General features: G+C 38.8%; 1 protein-coding gene across 1 annotated transcript in view; it reads left to right on the top strand.

Annotated features, from left to right (window-relative positions):
* Window positions 1–17,169, top strand: part of LOC116487934 (potassium voltage-gated channel subfamily KQT member 1-like) — a 318,679-nt gene that overhangs the window by 296,191 nt on the left and 5,319 nt on the right. Inside the window, 3 exon segments of the mRNA XM_032185222.1 lie at window positions 8,644–8,719; window positions 11,850–11,944; window positions 12,980–13,020. Coding sequence (XP_032041113.1) covers window positions 8,644–8,719; window positions 11,850–11,944; window positions 12,980–13,020 — 212 coding nt within the window.

Here is a 17,169-nt window from a genome sequence, read left to right on the forward strand (position 1 = left end):
CTTCCAAGGAGGTGTTTGTGGTTAGAGTCTGTTTTCTAAACAAATGAGTACGGACATGGGGACAAACTATTTCAGCTGTCCTAGGACCAGAAGTAGTCATGGTACAGTGCTAATGCAGGAAGTTATTGTGGCAATTTCTAGAAGCAGTTTGCTCAGGGGGAAAAAAAAAATCTTTTTGTGTTTGTATTTCCACGCTCAAAGACAGCCCTATGACATCATCTTGTTTGTTCTGACACGGCAGGAAGAATGGAAGAATTAAAATGGCAGAAAAGAGACCAGGCACTTTTATTTTGCTGCCAACATAACATAGAAGAAAGATGTAACCAAAATATCCAATGGTTACTTTAGTTCTCAGAGACAGTTCAGCAGATGAATTGTTGTTCAAGGCAGTTGGGCTCTCAGACACAAGAACATTCTGTAGTAAGCTTAATTACTCGTTTTAATTATGCATTTTAATTAGCAGGGGACTAACACATAGCTTTTCTCCCACTTTCTCAATAAACCCACTTTGTAGTATTACAAAACAAACTTGTAACCGAAAACTCTGACTCTCTAGGGTTGAGAAAAACAGCTCAAAGTTATATGGGATTTTCTTCCTCATTCAGTTGCATTCTATGAGCAGGTTGCATCTTCCTCCAATTATTTTCAGGAGGTTTTTTTTTTGTTGTTGTTGTTGGTTTTTGTTTTTTAATTCCCTTCATGGACAACATCAAGAAAACACCCTGTTGCTTCTCCCACTGGTGTTTTCTCTGCCAATATATTGTCTTGCTAGTTGCTCCCTATAAATGTCTTAGTTCTTCCTGTTCTAATAGTGTTTCACCTCCGAGCTGTTTGTCTGCTTCTGCATTATCTATCTTCCCAGCCCAAATCCCTAGGAGCCCTGCTGTAGGAAATCTGCTTTCTTTCTCATTCACTTCAGGGAAGGCCAGGTTAGAGAGGTAAATAGAAACAGAGGCAATTGCACTCTGGAATGAATTCAGAGAAGCATCAGTGTGTATGCTGATGGATGGAGATGACCAGTGCCACAAAATCTTTGTCAAATAATGAGATACCAGAATGCAGCTGTACCCCCAAACACATCACTTCTATACTCTTTCTTCCTTTGCCTGGGACAGTACCTGCTGAAGGGAGATTTGCAGAATCTGCAGCATTCCTTCATAAATAGAGGTTGTCAGCAGTGTTTGATGAAGCCAAATATGCCTCCAGGCTGCTCTGTTTCTAAAGAATTCAATCCTAAATTATTTATAGTTTTGAGCCAAACATGAGCCTGAAAAGAAAAAGTTCAGATAAGGATATGGTTAGAATAGAGATGAGGTAGGCTGAAGGTGGGATCATGATTAGGAATAAAGGGGAAAATAAAGTTGTGCCAATATTTTCTGAAATTTTTTCTTAGGTTTCACTTCAAATGGCATTTTATAAAATTTCCAGCATGTAAGTGGTGGAAGTTCTCCAACAGTATCTGTTCTTCAGAAGGCTTTGATGAAATGTTACAGGACTGGAAACCTCTTCTGCTTTATTTATGTTGTACTTCTCTGCTGCTCCTGGCTTGGGGTGAGCCCTGGAATCAGAATTTGCCTGGCATTTCCAGGTGGTTGCATGTCAAATTCAAGCTGCAACCTTCTCTTAACTTAAACTCTTTAAAAGGCTTTGAGTTTTTTTGTCTGGCTTTGCTTAGCTGAAAGCAATACTAATTTTATTTTCATTTAATGGTAGGAAGAATATATTTTTTTCATCTGGACATTGTAATTTCCCTCAATATTTAAAATACATTAAATAAGTTTATTTTCTTTATATTTCTTGTGATGAGCACATCACTCTCTCCATCACCTCTTTCCATCAGTAGAAGGTCCACATAATGCATGTCACTGCATGTGGACTGTCTGCTGTACTTGTCTGTAATAAACTCTCTCATTTTATGACCTTTCTGATTTCTGTTTTCCCATCCTTCTCCTGCCTCACCAGTTACTTGGTGCATGCTATCCATATAATGGGGTAACTACACAGTTTAGCTACATTTGAATATAACTGATACCCACCTCTACTAAATACTGTTATTCAGTAACATTTGGAAGCTGCAGGATAATGAAAAATCTCCCCTATGGACGTAAGAAGTCTGTGCTATGTGCACCTGGAGACAAAACTACTCCGTGATGACAACCTTTCGTGTTTAGTTTTGATTATGGTAATGATTTCAATGCAAATAAGGCTTGATTTATATTTTTATCTAATCAACCCACTTGAGATAACTGTACATGAGGAAAATCAAAGTTGTGACTGAGAATTAAAGTTCTTTCCCAGAAACAGAACCTGAATGTGAATATTCTCAATCCAACATGATGGGAAAACAAAAAGGCAGATGTAGGCTGAGCTTTTCAAATAACTTCTTTATACGCCAGTTGCCATAACTGACCAAGCCAGTGTTTGTGCTGGCTTAGCAACTCATGTCAAGTGAACAACGCCACAATAGATGATGCTGTATGTTGCTCTGGGCAGGATTTACAACATTATCCAATGACCGGTATTAAAATATAGTTAGAGTGACTTTATATGTGTTTCCTGTCAAAATTTAACAACTGTATGAATTTCAGCAGTAATCCAAGTACTGTATCCTCAAGCCAGTTTTGCAAACTGGGACAGAGAGCTGTAATTAACCTTGCTGAAGCGGCCTTTATTTTCCACAGTTCATGATCAAAGTAGTTAAGTTACACTAAATAACTCTTCTAATTCACGACACCTGAATAAATGTCAGGAAAACCAGTCTGGAATGCATGCCCCACTATCTGCAGTCATCCTGCAGCACAGGTTGAATAAAGCTCTTCCCCTTGTCTCTACAGTTAAGTGAACTCTAATGATTAAAAAATGTTTCTGGATTGAAAAGTACATCAAACTGATAACAGGCTTGTTTAGACTTGCACTGTGCTTCAGCATGACCTGGAATTATTTTATCTTTGCTGGATTTAGGATCCATTTCCATATCTGTTTTTCTCTTAAATTATTCCCTGGCTGTTCCAAAGCACATTAAGCTGAAAGTTATCAGACTCCATGCAAAAGAAGAAGAAGAAAAAACTAGCTTTGAGCTGGCTAATACTAGCTTTTAACAAAGAGAATGGTATATAAAAGGAAAAGAAAAAAAAAATGTGGACACTTTCCAGAGTTGCTTTGGATTTGATCATCTCTCTTTTCTCCTTTCATACAATCATTTTAAACTGAAAATGTTTAGCTTCTTTGGCTTAGGCTACTGCCTTTCTGCAGTTGAGGAAAAAAAAAAGTCTTAAACATATCCAAGTTTTTTCAGCTAAAGTAGTAACTTTTCATAGTGCTCTCTAGGACACGAGCAGAGGACCAAACCTGAGGCTGCAGTGGCTCCTTAGCACACAGCCATCCCACTAGGCTCTGCAGGCATACTCAGGACCTGCAGAGGAGAAAGGTGAATCAGCCAGCAAAGTGGGGACCCTTTCCCCCTCACCCACTAGCATGGTTGACAGAGAGTTACTCAACATCAAATCAGGGTGGGGACTGCTTATAACATGTATGTTCCAGGACCTCCACCCATTCCCCATTCTCTTTTCCCTGCCCTACTACAGTGATACGAGAGCTCAGAAGTCCATAAGCCGAACCAGAAAACACTCACATTTAAGGACAGCTTTGACTTTTCTTGAAATTGAGCATTCTGATGAGCAATCAGTTAACAGAGTGGTAAGGATCACATTATATTTTTTTTTTTTTTTTTTTTTTGCAAAATGGTCAAAGGCTTTGGTCCTCCTTTTAGACAGTTTAAGATGATGTCAGTATCATTTATGTATCCAAGTATGTGCTATTTCAGTAGACATTTTATGGTATCCATTATAGTTACAGATGTCACAAACTTCCATTATTAATTTTTCTTATGTGTTCATAGTTTTCCCAAACCCTGATGACTTCCATTGAATTTTGATTTTGTTTTCCTTTAGGGGCTTTTGAGGGAAGTTTTTAACAAAATCTTCTTATCTGTTTAGGTTGAAAGACAGGAAAGTACTTTGTTGATACAACTCTAGACATATTCTTCTGAATAAAAAATGCATAAAAAATAAGCCAACCAATAGTAACAGTCCACCTTATCATGGAACCCATCTGTAACAAGGGGTAAAGTTCATGCTTGTTTTTTGTGAGTAAAGTTTTTAAACATTTTAAAACATTTTTTAATGTGCTGGAGAGCATCCCTTTGTGTGTGTATGCCACTGCCCTCTGCTGCACAGAGGAAGGAGAGCTTGGCTGCTCTCATAGAAGCAGAGTGTGGGCACCCACCCATATTCTTACTTAGAGCAAGAGTCAGGTCCTATTGACTTGTGGCCCCACTTGGAGTACTGTGTCCAGGCCTGGGGCCACTAGCATAAGAAAGAGGACCAGCAGGTCCAGAGGAGAGCCATGAAGATGACCAGAGGGCCGAAGCACCTCTACTATGAAGAAAGGTTGAAGAAGCTGGGGATGTTCAGCCTGGAGAAGAGAAGGCTCCATGGGGACCTTATTGCAGCTTTTAAGTACTTAAAGGGGGCTTATAAAAAAGGTGGAGAGCAACTGTTTTCTCAGTCAGATAATGACAGAACAAAGGTGAATGGTTTTAACTAAAAGGGGAGATTTAGATAGGAGGTTAGGAGAAAATTCTTTACTCAGAGGGTGGTGAGGCACTGGCACAGGCTGCCCAGAGAAGCTGTGGATGCCCCATCCCTGGAGGTGTTCAAAACCAGGTTGAATGAGGCCCTGGGCAACCTGATCCAGTGGGTGGCATCACTGCCTATGGCAGGAGTGTGGAACTGGGTGGTATTTAGGGTCCTTCCAACCCGAACTATTCTATGATTCTGTGACTCTATGACTTCATTTCAGAGCTAGAGCTCTGAAGGAGTTAAATCTTTGCATCCATAGGAGTCAAGTACCCTAATACCTGTAAACATCTGGTCGTTTCTGTCTGTTGTCAGTAGGAAATGCCATACGGAAAGAGTGTGCAAGTATGGTGTTTACCACAAATGCTCTAGACTGTTGTTTCATGAGTTCTGTGTGTCTCAAAATATCTGGGAGATTCACTGCAAGCAGTGCTGTGTTTCTGTTGAGCATTACTGAAATGTGGCCATGAAAGAACATGAACAAGGCATCTCTGGCCTTTTGTTCTCTCCTTATTTATGGTTCTGTCATATAACAGAGTGACACCCTCAAATGGTTTTGCCTAATTCAACTTTCTGGGCTAAAATATATAGATCAGCAAGACAAATATATTGGGCTAAATATAGGAAAAATATAACCTGGCGACTCATAGGTACAATTATCCATTCTGGACATCAGTGCTAGAAGATTAGGACAATCATCTGAAAATATTTAGAATTTCAGTCATCCACGGCATCACACCACGTTAGGAGGATAGCTACTCAAAGCAGGGATTCTAACTCATCTGCCAGTTAACTGTAGTCATTTAAAGCCATTATTCAACTTATGGATTTACAGACACTACTAAGATAACATATCCATATGTATCAGTCTGGCTTTTCACCTCTTTGTGCTGTCTTTTTCCAACTGAAGACAGGATTCATGTATTTCCACCCCTCAGTTTAATACAAGTGAGCATTAAAAATGAACAAGAACTTACTCCTTTTTCAGAATTTGGACTCAATGAAATTACTGTGAATTGTAACAATTGGAACAGGAAAACAGACCAGAATGAATTTTGAATTATAGCATTTTTTAGTATTTATTTCACAAAAATAAGCAACATTTGTGTCTAAAAATGAGGCCTGATCAGCTCTGTGTCAGCTTCCAAGGACCCACCTCTTAGTTTTGGACACTTGAACTTGATAACACATCGGAGAAAGCACTGTAGCCCTGACTTCTGCTAAAGGAGGAGATTAGAAGTAAATCACAGAATCACAGAATTGTCTAGGTTGGAAGAGACCTCAAGATCATCGAGTCCAACCTCTGACCTAACACTAACAAGTCCTCCACTAAACCATATCACTAAGCTCTACACCTAAACGTCTTTTAAAGACTTCCAGGGATGGTGACTCAACCACTATCCTGGGCAACCCATTCCAATGCCTAAAAACCCTTTCGGTAAGGAAGTTCTTCCTAACATCCAACCTAAAACTCCCTTGGCACAATTTTAGCCCATTCCCCCTCGTCCTGTCACCAAACACGTGGGAGAATAGACCAACCCCCACCTCTCTACAGCCTCCTTTAATGTACTTATAAAGAGAGAGAAGGTCGCCCCTGAGCCTCCTCTTCTCCAGGCTGAACAAACCCAGCTCCCTCAGCCGCTCCTCGTAAGACTTGTTCTCCAGACCCCTCACCAGCTTCGTTGTCCTTCTCTGGCCTCTCTCAAGCACCTCCATGTCCTTCTTGTAGTGAGGGGCCCAAACAACACAGTACTTGAGGTGCGGCCTCACCAGAGCCAAGTACAGGGCCACACTGCTTCTTATACAAGTCAGGATGCTGTTGGCCTTCTTGGCCACCTGAGCACACTGCTGGCTCATTCAGCCAACTATCAACCAATACTCCCAGGTCCTTCCCTGCCAGGCAGCTTTCTAATCACTCCTCTCCCAGCCTGTAGCTCTGCTTGGGGTTGTTGTGCCCCAGGTGCAGGACCTGGCACTTGTCTTTGTTGAACTTCATACAGTTGAAGTATGAAATGACTGCCTTGGTTCATTTCCATCTCTGACTTTTTTCGATTTATCTATGTGAGGCTGTTTAAACAATACATGAAACATTTCATATGGATTACTCTAAAAACAAAATAACAAACATAAAACCCCTCTTAAGTACATTCATGAAGTTTTGCATCAGTTTCAGCTAAAGGATAGTTTCAAGCTTTTATTTTTATTGGCACACAAAGCAGGCAGGCTAAACCTTAAACCCTAAAATTATGAATCTTCCCTGGTTATATATATATACACATATATACATATATATATGTACATATACATATACATGTATATATGTACATATATATATGTATATGTTACTAGTGCAGGCTGACAAAGATTTCTCTATCAAATATATGCCATTTACCAGCAGAATGCTGTCTCCATTCTAGTCACCAGCCACAGGAGCTCAGCTAGGGGTCCTGAGTGTCAAGCTGAGTGCTTTTCTTTCCCCATAATAAAGGTCCTGCAGGCTAAACTACTGGTAGGCTGTTAGTGACACTTCTGAAATGCTGTTGATGGGCTTACACAAATGCAAAGATTAGTACTTAACAATGCTGTTGATGGTATACAAGAAGTTTTTGAATTGTGCTCACCCTGCATTGTCTTCCATGCAGTTGCATGTGTGAGTGTATATATATGGATATGTACATGAATATACATAAATATATGAAGTATGAGGATTAATGTGGTATAGGCTTCTGAGTTTCATACATATTTGTGCGTGTATTTAATATAAAACAGAAAACATGAAATAGAAACTAACAAAACGCTACTGAAAGCTTATTTTTTAAAAACTGTTCTTGTGACTCTTATCTCACCCAATCAAAAGCACCAATTGTATCAGAGAGAAATTATAAAAATATAAGATGATGCTAGTTCTTAAATATAAGCTTTGTTTGTTTATCTTTTATTTAATTCACTTTGAAATAATACTCTGTGATCTTTACACATTTTAAATACTTTAAACTGTGACATCCAAGTAGGTGGCCTAGCCAATATTTCCTTTTTCCCAGTCAGATGCACTGGAAAGAGGTAACAGGCTGTGTTTTCAGGAGACTTGAGACATTTGCTGGCAAGCTTTTCTAAGGTTATCAGCACATGTCAAAGATGACGTCTGCGCAGAACGTAGGTTTCTTACCAACGCTGTTTTCTTGGAAGACAAATTTTATTTACCTTAGTTCACTCATTTTGGATGAATGAAAAGTCCGTTGGGAAAGAATCAGTCCTTAAATCCAATATTTTTTCTTATAATTGCAAAAGTCTTGCTTCCTCTCTGCCCTGACAAAGTTTGCCATAAACAAGAGGGTACAATTAAATGGCTGGTAGACTACTTCTCATTTCCAGCCAAGTGGCAAGATAAATGTTGTGCAAATATAGTATCCTAGTATACTCTGTGTGAAATCATATAGATAAGTTATAATATGACTAGTTCGGTACCAATACAGACAGCCACATGCATGTACATGTGCTGAAGGGACTGTAAGTTCATATTTTCTAGATTCATGCATATTTTTTTTTTCTTCTTAAAGAATTCAAAATACTTTTTAAAGGACTTGTTTTCTGTGCAATGGAGCTCATGGGCAAGCACTCAATAAAAGCAAAATGAGGAATGCAGTCATGGTTCTAAAACCACTTCATATTCTTCAGACTGATGCCAGCTGCATGTATTGATAGTAATCCCATCTAATCCCCTCCACACGTATTATCTTTGTACACCTGCTTTCATTGTCTCATCATTTTTTTTATACTTCTAACCAGCATATACAAGAGGGTAAAGCAACAGAACAAAGTACACATGCTCACAGTTTTCTAAGCCACAATTTTGCATTGTAGTTGTAAAAAAATAGTTGTAGATTTGGTACTTAGAGTCAACATCTTCCATTAAGATATTTTTCCTACTTTTCCCCCTTTTCTCCTCCCTCTCCCCCCTACCCCCTTCCCTCCCTGGTACCATGTCTGTGTATGTCTTTCTTGGCAGATTAACCGAAGCACATCGAACAGCTGTAAAAGTCATCAGGAGAATGCAATATTTTGTAGCCAGAAGAAAATTTCAGGTAAGCAGCACTGTTAACCATAAGAACATTTTGTAGGCTTAACTACATGACATTGAAAGTGCTCTGAGAATGGATTTGTCTTTGTGCATACGGTTGCAATAAGTCAAAGGTACAGTTTAGGCTCTCAGCTTTATACCTTTCCTACGTGGTATTTACCTACCTACTGCTTCCACATCTGCTAGAAGAACTGAAGACAAGACTGTTGGAGTGTCTGCTCAAATATTGTTACTATCTACCCTGATCAACCAACAACTGGTTAGATGATGTTCAACTCATCACATGCTATGCATGATTCAATATATCATATTATTCATGATATCAATAGTTTTTACCAACCAGCACTATGCCGTGTAAAGTTGTTTTCCAATTTTATTCCCAGCATGGGACATCAGAGAGGTCTTACTTTATGAAATTGTAGGTCATCTGCCCATCTGCCTTCTGGAAATTTGCTGACTTTATGAAGTCTTAAGTTAAATTTCTCAATCAGATTGCAAAGTGATCAAAACATATGTGCTGCTTTGGAAAAAAAAATAAATAAATAAAATAAATGAGTCTTATTTTGCCTGTTTACTAAAGCTCAGTATGACAAAACTTGTTTGGAATGTGATTCTAATATCATCCTTCTCACCACACATGTGCCAATGGTGCCATGAAAATAAATAATTAACTTCTGGCCAGATTTTCAAAGCGCCTGTTTATTCCATCTGAAGATTCATACTTTCATGTGCAAGAGGTTCCACAGCAAGTTAATCAACTTTCATAATCCTTTTGAAGGGGTTTTAAAAAGATAAAGGAAAAGCCTAAATTTCAAGTAATTTTGATTAGAGTTGAGCACTTAATTGCCAGGGATAAAAATCTGAGATAAGCTTGCATTGCTCAGAGTACTGAATTCTCTTCTGGTCTTTTCTTTCATGAGGCTGTGAAAAGTAGCTGATCATCCTCCCCATGCTAAATAGATTTTGGACATTCAGACTCAGAAGCTGTTATTCTGAGTTTTGCCTTAAGAGCTCTAAGCACACTGGATATAGAGTGCTGAGCCCAAATGGCCAGGATTTGAGATTTATTTTGGGGAAAAGAAGAGGACAGAATGAAAGTTAAAGAAGTTCTTTACTTACCAAACTTCCCTGGGAGCCCATCACATCCCTCCCTAAGTTGCATTGTACATCCTAGTGTTTCTTAATAAAAACATGACAAGGGATATGTGCCTGCAAAGTCTGGAGAGGCATACATGTAAAATGTTCAGCTTTATGGAAAAGGAGGAGAAAAAAATGAAGAAAGTTTAAAGGATATTTTTACTATGCTTTAGAGGGCTCAGACAGACTGCAGTGTGCAGTACTTCACAACAGAAGGATTCAGAGATGATGATTTAGTAAAAGGGATCTCAGATAGAAGTCTTCTTTTGAGAGAGAAAGGAAATTTCATTGGGAGTGAGTAGAATTAATTACGCACATAGTAGCCCATGGGGGAGAGGGGAGGAGGTGAGGAAAAATCTCTAGCACATCTAGGCTCTGCGCCATGCATCATGTTTAGAGAGTCCAGAGGAAAGGACAGAGGATTTAGCCAAAAAGCTCTCAAAGCACCCCCGCTAGTCAATCTAAAGAGTGATACTGGCACTGTTTCTCTGGGCAAAGACAATAGGCTGCTTTTCTGGCCAGAAATAGTGATGTGTCAGCGTCTGCAAGAAGTGAAGCTGGGGAAGGAAAAAAAAAAAAAGGCAATAAACTGAAAGCTGAAACTTCCCTCCCTCAAAGTATATCTTCTCAGAAATGCACACAAATGTGCATTCACACTACTGAAACCATGAACTCTTCTGAAAGTAATAATACATGTAAGTGGTGATGGCTAAGCACGAGGAAGGCATTTTGTCACGAAGAGCTTTTGCTTCTTCATTCATTTCACAGGATTTGTTTCCATTCCAGTTCCATGCTTTTATTTGAAATTTCTAGGATCCTGTGGCTGCCTTCCAAGCATGACTCCAGCACATACTGTAGGTGTTCAGTGCATGTGTGCAGTGGTGCATGCTAATGGCTCTGACTGAAGCTGTGACAGAGTGGAAACAGACAACAAGATGACTAATGGGCTGTTTTCAGTAATTTCCAATTACTAGATTTGCAGTTTACCTTTTTTTTTTTTCTTTTTTTTCTTTTTTTTTTTTTTCTTCTCTTCTTGAGTCAGAGCCAAAAAGGAGACATCTTGCCCCACATTTCCCATAAGGGTTGGTATGTCTCTGAAAATGCTGATGTTTTCAAAAGGACATCATTTACAGTTACACCACACACACACATTAATTTTAATTGATAAAATTTTGCCATAGTGCACTTTTTATAATCACATCTCCTTATGCAAGTTCTCTAGACTTGTTTCAGAATTCTGCCTTAGTAGTTACAGGAAGAAACCAGAGCTTGGCAGAAGCAACTGGATTCTCGTTAGAATGGGAATAAAGCTAGGCAGATGGCAGGGCTTTTGTTGTTGTTATTGCTGTTATTTAAAAAAAAAAAAAATACAACTCTTTTGCATTTTTTGTCTATCTGTTCTTTATTTCTTTGAATTGTACCTAGTAGGTATCGTTAAAGACAAAGAACCACAAACAAATCCTATGTGCAGCTGTCTTCATACTTATGCAAAGTATCTGTCCTCACAGTTATTTAAGCAATAATATTTCTGTCACCAGAATTTTTTAGTCTTCAGAGGCATTTGACTCTGGGTCCAAGTGTTATGAATTGGGCCTATCGCTGTGATTCAGTCCTCTGACATTATGATTAACATATGGTTTTGGAATGAGCTGAGAGATACCACACATGGTAGTCTCAGATGAGTTATATGTCTTGGGTTTGTGTTTTCAAACACACTGTGAAGGTCTAATATTTTGCTCAGTATGAAGTAACATGAAGACATGACTCTAACTGACAGTAATGGAGCCAAATGACAGAATCATTTGGCTCCATCTCCACAGTAAATATGCACTCCTAAAATGCCTACATACTTTTTATTCATTGCAACAACCATTACAAAATGGCAGCCAAATAACCTCTGAAAGACACACCAAAAAAAAAAAAAAAAGCATGTCCGAAATAAAAATCAAATTTAAACTGTAATTATCTTTCAATCTCATCTATGACTCCTTCCACAGCAAGCTAGGAAACCATATGATGTACGCGATGTGATTGAACAGTACTCACAAGGACACCTCAATATGATGGTTCGGATAAAAGAACTTCAAAGAAGGTAGGCCCTGTCTACTTCATGAAATATTTGATTTCTTTGGTGCCAGCTGGCTTTAGGGGAGATGTGTACTTAATGAACAGTAATTGTCCAAAATTGCAAGCACAACAGGGAGCACAATATCTAGAGGATTTAACTTAGAGTCATTTTTAACCCCTTTTATGACTGAGTTTACAATTATCCTTTATTCTTCTCCCTTCCTTCAAATGAAATTAAAGGAAATTAAGGTTCATGGTGTGAAGTTTGTACTATGAAGTGAGCTTTTCTGTCTTCTTTTTAGAAAAGAAAATCTTTTCAAATAATGATTTACCTTTCTGTCTTCTCTCTGTGGTTCTCCATGGCTGAGAGAAATCTGGTTCATTTGTGTTCTCCTCTCTATTCTGGAACTTTTCGCTTACTGCATTCCTCTTTGCACAGGCTTTCTCTGAGTCTTGGGATTGGAGCTGAAACATTTTGCCACAGAACTATCCCCTTCAGTTTCAGCACAAAATGCTTTTCTCTTTACAAATTAACTCTATGGACTAGAATATCAGACTGAACACCTCTGGCTCTTAAATTAAATAAAAATCAATAATAATAAATAAATAGATAAAACCTCCCCACCCTGTTGAGTGGAATCTACTGTGTCAATAAATACACATATTAAATCCACCTGCATGAGATTCAAGGAACAGTTGCGGATGTTATTAAGAAACCATTCTGTCTTTACAGTCTTTGTTATTAGATTGCATATGAGAGAGGAGAACTATTTTTTAGTTCCGACATGAAAGTGTAAGAAATAAAATATTAGTACACATGAAAGAAATGATAATAATATGGTTTAATTCTGGAAAAAAACTCCAGAGAACTAAAGTGCTGACTGTATTTATGCACAGCAAATCATGCTAATCTGGTCTTTTTACTTGCTTTGTTTTAGGTTTAAAATGACTATAAATTCTTATGTAAATTATGCATATATACTATACTATACTTTTTTTAGCAGCAGAGTTTAATTTGCTTGGTAATTCCACTGCTAGTAATTCTCTGTTTTCTTTTCAGATTGGACCATTCCCTAGGAAAGCCAGGCCTTTTCCTCCCAGGTATAATGACTGTATTCTAAGTATTTAGGTTCATAACTTGGTGAAAATACCAGTGGCTACAGTAATATAGATTTATAATCTACACAATTATGAATTAATATATAATTCTGTTAGTAGGCTCAGGAACAACTGTGGAGAGATAAATACCTTGCATTCAGGTGGTAGTGGAGTAAATGGAAGTTAAGAATATATATTGGAAATGTGTATCAGTGAATGACAAGTTGGAAATACCTGACTGGAAAAATATCTCCCTCCTCCCCCCACCCCAAAAATAAAAAATAAAAAATCTTTCTATGTCTTTTGTGTTGGGGTTAGGATATATATTAGTTAAAGAGATTTTTTTTTTTTCCTTTCTAAACAACCTATGGATTTTAGTTTGGGAAAGATCAAAGATAGATCAAGGGTAGATCATTCAGGAAGAACTGGGATAGTTTAAAAGCTAGAATGATAGAAATGTTAGGAAATTAAATCTTTAAAAGTGCAAGATCATACACAGGAAAACTGATAAAAAAATCTAATTGCTGGTAGTATTGAACAGTCTGGAATGTCTGAGAAAAAGAAATTACTGTATGCTAATTAATTGTAAACTAATGCTCACTGAACATATGAAAATGCTGTGATGTATCAACAAGAACAAAATATTAGTCTGATCCTAGGATCAGGAGAGAGATTTTCAAGACTTACAGGGACATAGGCATTCCCTTGCACAAGACTCAGGTAAGGCCTTATGTAGTCTGTTGTGCAAAATTCTGACTCCACATCTTTAGAGAAGATTATCTGCACAGAAACAGGGAAGAAATACCATAATGACCAGTAAAAAAGAGAACCTGTTCTATTAGTGGGAAACAGAAGTTTGTTCTTTTTAACCTAGCAAAACAAGAAAGAACAGTCTGGTAATTCTACGAGGAGAGTAATTACCTGGGAGGAAAAAAATAATATGTAAGAGAAAGGACAGTATGAACAGAAGAACAGATGTTTGTAAACTGGTCAAAAATACTTGGGAATCATGGAGATTAGAAACCTGAATATGGAAGGGACTGAAATAAGTCATACTTAGAGGGGTCTAATAAAAAGGATGGAGAAGGACTCTTTGCTTGGTAGATAATGATAGGACAAGGGGGAACAGTTAGGGGGAAGAGTTAGATGATCTTTAAGGTCGCTTCCAACCCAAGCCATTCTATGATTCTGTAATTTGTTATAGTAAGATATTGTCTTCAAATTTGCAGAGGTTCCATCTTCTCTGTCCCTAAGAGCTCAAAAATGATTTAGGGAATGAAGTCCCAGTTCCCTGAATGACTTTGAGCACTCATGAGCATAAGTGTAAGTGAGAGTCAAGGGTGCCAAAGTTATTTTAGAGCCTTTTAGAAATGCTTCCATATTATCAGAGGTTAAAATGATTTATACTGTCAGAATGAGGATTGTCTCTCAATACACAATGTATTTTAAATATCTGATCACTGGAGAAGACTCAGTAGTACACTCCTCTTCCCTGTAGATGAGACAGTTTTGGATCACAGGAAAATAATCAGTCAGCTTGAATACATCTATAAATATTTACGCTTGGGGATTCATTCCAAAATGTGCAAGCTGAATTTACAGAAAATCTTTGCTTACCTCCAAGAATGTATAATTTCAAATTTAACATTATCAAATTAGAACTATTATTTGTACTAAAAAAAATAATAAAAAAAAAAATTAGAGGACCATTTTATGAGGCATCTTATTGTTTCAGAGGTGGAGAATAATTTGAAGTGTTGGCTGCAAAGAAGTTAACTGTGAAATAATATTCTGAGCAGTTTGGGAAGTGTCAGATTTTGCTGAAGGTGTTCAGAAGTTTAGTCACCGAATCTTTGGTTGAAAGGATCATAGAAACCACTGGGAGGATCTTAGATGGGTCTGTGGATTTGAATAAGATTTCAAAGTGTTCACGTGTTGAAAAGAGAGTAAGTTACTGAGAAAGAGCCCTGGGGCTGTGTTTGTGAGTTTTGACTGATTCACTTATAAGCATCTCATACGGGAAACCTACACATAGGACAGCAAAAGTAAAACGGGTTATCTGCCTGTAGGCCTGAGGTTACACAGCAGAACTTGCTGTTCTGGGCACATGCTGGAGAGAGTGCCAGCAAAGACAGACCAAGCTAATTAAAGGGAAAAAAAAACTCCAAGTCAAAGTCTGCCACAGAATTTTTATTATTCTTTATTATTATTATTATTATTATTATATCCATAAAAACTTGCTTTGACCTTATATTGTGAGCAATTGGCTAACGGGCAGGGCCCAAAGGGTTATGGTAAATGGGGCTGCGTCAGGCTGGCGGGCGGTCACCAATGGGGTCCCTCAAGGCTCCATTTTAGGGCCGGTACTTTTCAATATTTTTATAAACGATCTGGATGTAGGAATAGAGGGTATTTTGAGCAAGTTTGCTGATGACACCAAACTTGGAGGAGTTGTGGACTCAAATGAGGGCGTAAAGGCCTTACAGAGGGATCTGGACAGGTTGGAGAGCTGGACGATCACCAACCGCATGAAGTTCAATAAAAGCAAGTGCCGGGTCCTGCACCTGGAACGGGGAAACCCTGGCTGCATGTACAGACTGGGCGATGAGACGCTGGAGAGCAGCCTAGAAGAGAGGGATCTGGGGGTCGTGGTAGACAGCAAGTTGAATATGAGCCAGCAGTGTGCCCTGGCAGCCAGGAGGGCCAATCGTGTCCTGGGGTGCATCAAGCACGGCATCGCTAGTAGGTCAAGGGAGGTGATTGTCCCGCTCTACTCTGCGCTGGTGCGGCCTCACCTCGAGTACTGTGTGCAGTTCTGGGCACCACAGTATAAAAAGGACATGAAACTGTTGGAAAGTGTCCAGAGGAGGGCTACGAAGATGGTGAAAGGCCTGGAGGGGAAGACGTACGAGGAACGGCTGAGGTCACTGGGCCTGTTCAGCCTGGAGAAGAGGAGGCTGAGGGGAGACCTCATCACAGTCTACAACTTCCTCGTAAGGGGTTGTCAAGAGGCAGGAGACCTTTTCTCCATTAACACTAGTGACAGGACCCACGGGAACGGGGTTAAGCTGAGGCAGGGGAAATTTAGGCTTGACGTCAGGAGGGGGTTCTTCACAGAGAGGGTGGTTGCACACTGGAACAGGCTCCCCAGGGAAGTGGTCACTGCACCGAGCCTGTCTGAATTTAAGAAGAGATTGGACTGTGAACTTAGGCACATGGTCTGAACTTTTGGGTAGACCTGTGCGGTGTCAAGAGTTGGACTTGATGATCCTTAAGGGTCCCTTCCAACTCAGGATATTCTATGATTCTATGATTCTATGATTCTATATCTGGAGGAAAAAAAAAAAAAAAAAAAAAAAAAAAGGCACCCAAAACCCCCTGCACCTACTTCTAGAGGGAAGATAAATTTGAGTAGGGATACCTACCCCAAACCTTCAAAATTTTATGATAGACAGTCTTACTGGGGAGAGCACTACAGGACTTCAGAGATATTTGGGTAAACCCATAATCTGTGCTCTGGAGAAAATTATGACATCCCTATCATTCAATTAGCTTCCCTTGTTAGTCTTTTCCTGCAATATCACTGCTGAATTACTGCTTTGAGACAGCTCTCTCAAATGCAAAAACAAGGTGGCCCTGCTGAAGATGAAGTCTGCCTCCACAGCATGCCAACTCTACACAGTTGTAACTTTTGTATAGACATATGGCTCTACCCTTAGATGGACTGGATAAATACTTACTAGGAAAGGTAAAATGGTTGTTAGGGCTGCAAAAACAGGTAAGATCAGTTAGGGCTTTGCAAGACCAAAACCAGAAGTTATTTGATCTAGTAGTTATTTTATATAAACCTTCCACAAATCCAAAAATAAGATAAGTGTTTCCAGATAAATGGTCTGAAAAAATAAAACTAGGGTTAATTTATAATTAGTCCCAGTATAATCCAACCCACCAATAATCAAGTGACGAACAGTGATGAGTTGTTATAGTATTGGCCTGGTTTGGGTGGAAACAGACTTTTGTGCTGTCATCCTCCTCTGGAAAATAGAGTTCATCCTGAGTTTTCCTTAGAACAGTTAGCCAGTTATACATCAAAAATGTATTTTCAGTCTGATATATTTTTTCCAGTTCAAAGGCATTACTAAAAACCTCATT

This window comes from Aythya fuligula, chromosome 1 (assembly GCF_009819795.1).
Source record: "Aythya fuligula isolate bAytFul2 chromosome 1, bAytFul2.pri, whole genome shotgun sequence".
Classification (NCBI taxonomy): domain Eukaryota; kingdom Metazoa; phylum Chordata; class Aves; order Anseriformes; family Anatidae; genus Aythya; species Aythya fuligula.